We start from the raw sequence: 7,204 nt of genomic DNA, 5'->3' as shown, positions 1-7,204 counted from the left end.
GCCCCGCGTTCCGTGCGCGGCGCCCAGCGCGGCCGGAGGAAGTCGGCGGGAGGAGGCGGCCCTTCCGGGCGGTCCCGCGGAGCGGCGGGAGCTGTAGTCCGGCCGCAGCCGCCGCCGGGGCCCTGCCTGCCCCCTGCGCGGAGCGGGAGCGAGCGGCCCGGCCCCTGCCCGGCCCCTGCGCGGCCCGGCCGAGCCCGGGGCGGGGCGGGGAAGGGAAGGAAAGAGAAGAGAAGGGAGGGGAGGGGGCGGACTACAGCTCCCGCCGGCCCCGCGGCAGGGCGGCGCTACCTGTCCCGGCAGGGCAGCGCCGGCAGGTGAGCGCCTGGCACCGAGCTCCTTCCTCGGGCCTGCGGCTCCTCCTCCTCCCCCGCCTGGCCGCAGGCCCGCCCGGCAGCCGCGATGCCGTTCCCCAGCTCCGGCGCGGACGATGCCTTCGACTACCTCTTCAAGATCATCCTGATCGGCGACTCCAACGTGGGGAAGACGTGTGTGGTGCACCGCTTCAAGACGGGGCAGTTCAACGAGAAGCAGCAGAACACCATCGGCGTCGACTTCACCGTGCGCTCCATGGACATCGACGGCAAGAAAGTAAAGGTCGGTGGCGGGAGCGAGCCCGAGGCTCCTGGCGAGCAGCGCCTCGGCCGAGCCGCCCTTCCGTGCCGGTGCCTGTAAGCCACGGGACGCACGGCACCTCCTGCTCGGCTCTGCCGAGGGCAGCTGGCAAAAGCTGGCTGTCTCTAACCAGGGGTGTTTCCCAGTGGTGAAAGATGTCCTGGGGGAAGCAGTCACCCTAATTTGGGTACATACTTGTTCTCGTGACGTCTCGGCATCTACTTGAGGAGAGGCATTGTGCTTTGCCTGCAGGGAGTTCTTTGGAAGAAGGCTATAGTTTGGAGATGTCTCTTCCCTCCAGAGATGTGGGGGTTTGAGCTGGGGGGGAGGGAAAGAGGGAAAACCCCCAAAGAGGGAAAACCCCCAAAGTTTGCAAAGGCTCCACTTTGATGTGTGCTGAATTTGAGGGAAGAAGACTTCCAAGACAAACACCAGAAGAAACTGTCAGCTAGAACTTCCTTTGTGTGCAGATGAAAGTTAGGATATCTGGCTTTTACATACAGGTTTGCTCTGCCCAGCCCTGTGTTAGGGTTCTTTGCTTTTCTTCTTGAAAGGCTGTAATGTTCTGTGTCTTTTACTACAGTTGTTGAAAATGGGTTTCTTGGCCTCTTTGCAAAGCTGGGTTTACCCTTGGAGCTTTCTCTTTGGTCTGTGTAGATTGACTCTACAGGTTTGTAAATGGCTTTTTGGATCTAGGGAGGGCACAGCCACACTGGTGTAGTAGAGTGAGATGGGACAGGTCTGGCTGCCTTCTGGACAAGGGGCTTCAAATGCTGAGGGCAAGCACCTAGGAAAGTGGTGCTCAGGGGTCTTTACAACTTCTGTCCTTTCTCTTACAGATCCAAGTGTGGGACACAGCCGGTCAAGAGCGCTTCCGGACAATAACCCAGTCTTATTACAGGAGTGCCCATGGGGCCATCCTTGCCTATGACCTTACTAGGAGGTCCACATTTGAATCCATTCCTCACTGGATTCATGAAATTGAAAAGTATGGTGCTGCAAACTTGGTCATGATGTTAATTGGTAGGATTTTAGTTTTAAATATTGTGTTATGTAGATTTTTAATATGGATATAAAATCTCCCTCATTTCCTACCACTACTTGAAGCATCTATAGACTATGCATTAAGGAAGAATTCAGTTCTAATTAAAAGAGAGCACCATGTGTGTCAATTCAACCTAAGCTTAAAAAAATGAGGAAAGTTATAGCCTGGTCCTGACAGTACCAAACCCACTGCAGACAGCAAAACCCTTTTTCAGTTATTCCTTTCCTGCTGGAATAACACAGCAAGCTTTGCTGCCAGGCTGGAGGCAGGGACCACCTTGTTGAGGTTAGAACTGCAGCAAGTCTGACCCTGTACTCCTGCTGCACGGGAATGAGGCAGCTCAATAATTCAAGGTGAAGGGGGATGCACAGACTCCTGGTTCTCATCTTTCCTCTCTGCTCTCTTGATATGCATGCGCATTGCTCTGTAATGGGATTCCGAGCAGGTAAGACAATAGATGGGGAGATGGCTTTTGCAGAGCTGGAGTAGCCTGCTTGCATTCCACTGGCGCTCAGGAAACTGCCTCTTGGAGGAAAGCAGTGGCTGGGAATTGCCGGGAATGGAGCTGGTAGGAAGCCGCGGTTCCTGTCCCTTGGGTTTCGTGGTTATTATTGCTCTTCTTTCCCCCAGGGAAGAAGCTGCAAACGAGAACACTGGTGTGGTGAAACGCCAGAGCCTTTCTTGCCCTTATTTCCATTGGCGTGGCTGAGCCTGTTGCAGTGTGCTGAGAGCAGCTCAGCAGCCGGGGCTGGGGCAGCGCTGAGCCCCAGGCAGGGCCCCTGAGCTGCTGCCTCTGCTCCCTGCACCCTCCGTGCTTGTGCTGCGGAGATTTCTCCTCTCCTTCCTCTGGAAGAAGAAAACGATAAATTCTGACCTGCTTCTAATGCAGTGCTTGGAACTGGGGAGGTGTAAATCACTGCACTTTGGCTGGTTTTTCCTAACTTCTGTCATGAATCTAAAGAAAGAGACTTGTCTGTATGTGGTGGGGGATGGTGGTGGTTGTTGGGGCTTTTTTAGAGAGAGAAGTTCTGAAATAAGTAAAAAATGAAGCTTTTGTTAAGGATCCAGCTTGGTGCTTTCTTCCAAAGCTGGTGCTGTTTGTTTTTCTTACATTGGCAGAAATCATTGTACATTTAATTACACTTAGTCATGTTACACACCTTTCTAGCAGGAAGTTGAGGTTAGGAAACCTAACTTTCATATCTGGAACTGAAGGAGGAAAAGGTGGGTGGGTTCCTCTTAAGAAGGCAAATAACCTGGGGTTGTTTTTTTTTTGTTTTGTTTTGTTTTTTTAGTTTTGTTTTTGGTTTTGGGGTTTTTGTGTTGTTGTTTTTTTTGTTTGTTTGGGGTTTTTTTTGTTTGTTTGTTTTTTTCTTTTGTAGGGTAGGTTGGTTTTGATTTTTTTTTTTCTTTTAAAATACTTAAAGGGACTTTATGAGAGGGTAGTTACTTTATATATATTCAAGATACTAGTTTGGTGAAGGGTCGTCTTTAAACTACAAATGTAGACTTCAGCCAGCTGCTATAACTGAATAATCCACATGTGCTGCAACTGCCTAAATATACAAAGATATTTTACCTGAGGTGTTTCATGACAGATTTTGACTAATGTGCTGCAAGTAAAAGTTTAATCTATACATGCAGAAACAAGTATATATTTTAGGCATTAAAGTAGCTGATCTGAATTCTTGTCTTTCTTTTTACATCACCCTGGAAGATTTTTAACAAAAAAAATATTCAACTTAAAGGCTACTTAATATTTAAAACCACTAGGGAACAGGACAACAGTTGCTTCTTAATAATCTTTTACTTACACTAAGTAATCAGATGAACACAGGTTTTTAGTTTTTTCTTGGATTTCATCTCTTTTGCTATCATATGATTTGCTGCAGTTTTAAACCACAGTCTATATTTGTGGCTCTGATGTTCTCACATCTTGTTCTATGCAGTAACTCTTACTGCCAACATAAATCTATTGTTTAACAAAACTCAATTCCTGCATCCATTTAAAAATAAATTTTTGAAAGACTAAGTGGTTGAAGTATCTCTTTGCCTTCTTTTAAGGGAACAAATCGGATTCGCTGGACAAGCGCCAAGTGCTCTTTGAAGATGCCTGCACCCTGGCAGAGAAGCACGGGCTCTTAGCTGTGCTGGAAACATCAGCAAAAGAAGCTCAAAACATAGAAGAGGTGTTCACATTAATGGCTAAGGAGCTGATAGCCCGAAATACCTTACAGCTTCATGGGGAGAACCCTCCAAACAGCTTCAGTCTTGACTCCAGGCCAGTGATTGCCAGTCCAAGTGTGGAGAAGACCCAGTGCTCCTGCTGAAGAGAGGCTTCAGGGAGAACTTGGAAACTGCCATACTTCTGAGGCTGTTTGATTCAATTTTGTTCAGTTGATGAAAGTGTTTTATGTGGCCTCAAGCCATCTCTCTTGATATTTCTGCCTTGCAGTTTGGCTTGTGAGTATTTTCAGAGATCACTGTTGTTGTTGGTAGCATAGGTTGCTTTGAACACAGCAATGTGAACTTCTGAGATGAGACAACTCAGGAAGCTGCCAGGCCTTGCCCTAACCAAAGAGAACTATAAAAGTTATTGCCTTTAATTATTTCCTTACGTGTCTTTCTGGCTGTGTCAGAAGATAAATTTGCACCAGAGTTCTGCACTGACCCTTCTAAGCTGTGTTACTGGTTTTCAGCACTTTCCTCTCTGCCAGTAGCTGTAAAAAGTCTGAGGCATGCTTGGACAGCACTAACCCACTCCTGCCTAAACTTTCATTTAGGAGCTCTCCTGAGGTCAGGCAGGTAGCCACCCATGCCAAGGAGCTTAATAACATTTGTGAAAGAGTAGAGGATTTCACATCTGCCCTGAGTTCCTCATCAGACAAACCTGGATACATTTCAGGGATGGCAGAGCAGGCAGAATATGATATACACTTCTTCCTGGGGTGAGAAAAGTTGCCTTTCTTTGCTTTGTAATAGTCAGGATTGTTTCCAGTACTGTTCTCCATCCTGCTACATGGACTTGCTGGGAGCAGCAAAGCTTCCAGTGAAAGGACCTTTTTTTCATTCCTCCCTGCTAACCTCATCTTGCTTTTGATGTGCTGATTTTAACTAAAAGCCTTCTGTAGCTTGTGATGGGCCAATAGCAGCTTGAGAGTATCCCTGTAGATGTTGAAGGGAGTGTGAAGGATGGATGCAAGCTCTGTAAAAGGGGTGAGATGGTTTAAATTAGGTAAAAAGTTAAAAATTTACATTGTGTTAGAGTGGTAAGGCAAGGGTGTGGGGTGCACCAGAGAGGTGAGTATATCTGCTGCTGCTGTGGAGACTGAACATGGTGGTAGCAATGGAAGGTTTTGGATTGCTCCTCCCAGTCACAAGCTCTGCTACACTTTTCTGTATACCTGAACTGAATGAAGGGTTTGGGATGGGGTTTTTTTGGTGAAGGTTTTGAAGTTGTTTTTTTTTTCCTGTTGCTTGCCAGTTTTTCTCCCAGTAGATGGAAACAGGGAAGGAGGAGGAGGAAAGAAATATTAGAGGAAGTAATTTTTTTTTGACTGCAGTCCACATGTACCAAAGTGTATCACTTAGTTACTCTTAAGCTATGAACTGCAACTCCAACTCTGTAATGATAAAACACAGTTTGTGTTCCATGCAAAGCAGCCTTGGGAAGGCAAGGGTGTTGCCAGCTTACCCAATGGCTGGCTGCCCCTGTTTCCTAAGTCCTTGAAAAATAGGGAAAAACATGTAGCAAGTATTGCTGGAAAATCTTGTCTTAGAAGCACAAAAAAATAAAGGAGAATGAATAATTAAGTAATAGTCTTGGAAATATTTCTAATGTTCTTAATGCATCCTCTGGCCAGGTTCTTTGCTATCCCATGCCAAGGGCAAGGGTTAATGCAGCTCTATGTAAGCTCAGGGAGGAGCCTTCCATGCTACCCTCTTGCTATAGCCTGCTGTGGAGAAAGCTTCATCTTCAGGCATCTCTTCTCCTGTTTGCTTTTTAAATCTTTATTCCTTCTTCATTTTTACTAGCCTAGTAGTTGCATTTTGGTTTGCACATTCAAGCAAATACCCATAGCCTTTCACAGTGGTGAGCCAGCTTCCAAACAGCTAGTTTCTACAGCTCTTATCACTACAAAAGCAGTCAAATGTAAGCTTAATATTTCTATATTTCTATTCCTGGTAGTAGTTTGTAATCCATAATTTTTACCTTTTTTTTTTTTTTTTTGTATCTTCCAGAAGACTGCAATAGAAAAAGTATTGCTTTCATCTCCAGTTACAATCTTTCACTGGTCAAGAATTAGAGGAAGGATGGTACGAGCAGAGTGTTAACTTTGTGTGGTTCATTGGGTTTACCATCTTAATTAGCCACTGCTGTGCAGGCTGTTGTGATCCTGCGTGCCCAGCACTGCCAGCTTTCAGGGCTATTGCTGTTCTCTTCCCGCACACGTGGAGCTACTGGCAAAGCAAGACCTTCTTGGCAAAAGCTGTGCAACACAGGATCAGGGAGTCAGAGAGAACAGGGTTGTGACTGTTCCCTTTCCTTTAACAGGTCTAACAGGCTTTCTACTCCTCTAAGAAACTTAGTTTTAGACACCTACCCATTGTGCAGCTAAACCAGGAGCGTGACCTCTTTTGGTTGGTTCTGTTTGATGTTTTCCACAAGGCCTTTGGGCAGTTACACTGAGTGGTTTCCACAGAGCTGCTTTTCCAGCTGTCCTCCTGTGAGTGAAGAGCAGCACTTGCTAACAAGGTTCTTTGGAGTATATTGGTAACGCTGTTACTCGTGAGGTAATACAGGAAGCTATGAACTTCTAAAAAATCCCCTTAAAATTTAAAAAAATCCCCATTATTCTAGACCACTAGTGAGAACCACTAGATTAAACTACAAACTCAGCATAATATCTGTGGTTCTGCCTTTCCCCATCAGAGAGCAGATGGAAACACCCAGCTATGACAAGGCAAAGTAGCACTAACTCCTATGGAGCCTTCTGTTAATGGTTTGTTCCCCAGCATCATATGCAAATTCCAAGTGCATCTTGACAGCATCATTAATGCATTTGTACAAAGGGTTATAAGGTTGTTTACAAAGCTATTTTAAAAACTACTACTGCCCCACAGGTTTCAGTTTCAAGAGCTGCACATTCAGCTTGAAGATGAGCTTATTTGTTAAGTTCTTATCTACTGGGAAAAAGTATTTGAATCTTTGCTATGGCACATTACTTTGCACTGGTGTCACAGCCAGGCCAGATGAGAAGAAGCATTACCTCTTGGTGGAATAGGGTAATAAAAATAATTAGAAATATTTTAAAATGTACCAAACTGACACCTCCCAGAAGCTGACTAGTTAAAAGCCAACACAACCCAGCAGCCCAGTGATGTGGAAGACACACAGCACTGCCTATGTGGTCCTGCCTTATGTGCAGGAGACAGGCTCTAAGTTACAAAAGCTGAGGCTCTTATCTAATCATTCCAGTTAATGTTTAAAGTATAGTTGGAAGGGAGACAATTTTCAGATGCTGAACAGAGGTGGAGCACTCTATC

The 7,204-nt window shown here is 45.8% G+C and overlaps 1 protein-coding gene across 1 annotated transcript; it reads left to right on the top strand.

The window, feature by feature from the left end:
• The first annotated feature begins 194 nt into the window (after positions 1-194).
• On the top strand, positions 195-5,470 carry RAB19 (RAB19, member RAS oncogene family). Its single transcript, XM_071422499.1, has 3 exons — positions 195-594; positions 1,452-1,635; positions 3,722-5,470. The coding sequence occupies exons 1-3, from the start codon at positions 400-402 to the stop codon at positions 3,985-3,987; spliced, it is 645 nt and encodes a 214-aa protein (XP_071278600.1). The 5' UTR covers positions 195-399; the 3' UTR covers positions 3,988-5,470.
• Positions 5,471-7,204: the final 1,734 nt, after the last annotated feature.

Source organism: Agelaius tricolor, unplaced genomic scaffold (genome assembly GCF_023055355.1).
Source record: "Agelaius tricolor isolate 1412-34295 unplaced genomic scaffold, bAgeTri1.0.p SCAF_3, whole genome shotgun sequence".
Lineage (NCBI taxonomy): Eukaryota > Metazoa > Chordata > Aves > Passeriformes > Icteridae > Agelaius > Agelaius tricolor.
This window is presented reverse-complemented; position numbering and strand designations above follow the sequence as displayed.

What these genes read in the sequence shown, in the direction of transcription:
- RAB19 (XM_071422499.1), top strand. Translation starts at nt 400, where the DNA reads ATGCCGTTCCCCAGCTCCGGCGCGGACGATGCCTTCGACTACCTCTTC. An exon ending in TCGACGGCAAGAAAGTAAAG is followed by an intron (nt 595 to 1,451) that starts GTCGGTGGCGGG and finishes TTTCTCTTACAG; the next exon opens with ATCCAAGTGTGGGACACAGC. An exon ending in CTTGGTCATGATGTTAATTG is followed by an intron (nt 1,636 to 3,721) that starts GTAGGATTTTAG and finishes CCTTCTTTTAAG; the next exon opens with GGAACAAATCGGATTCGCTG.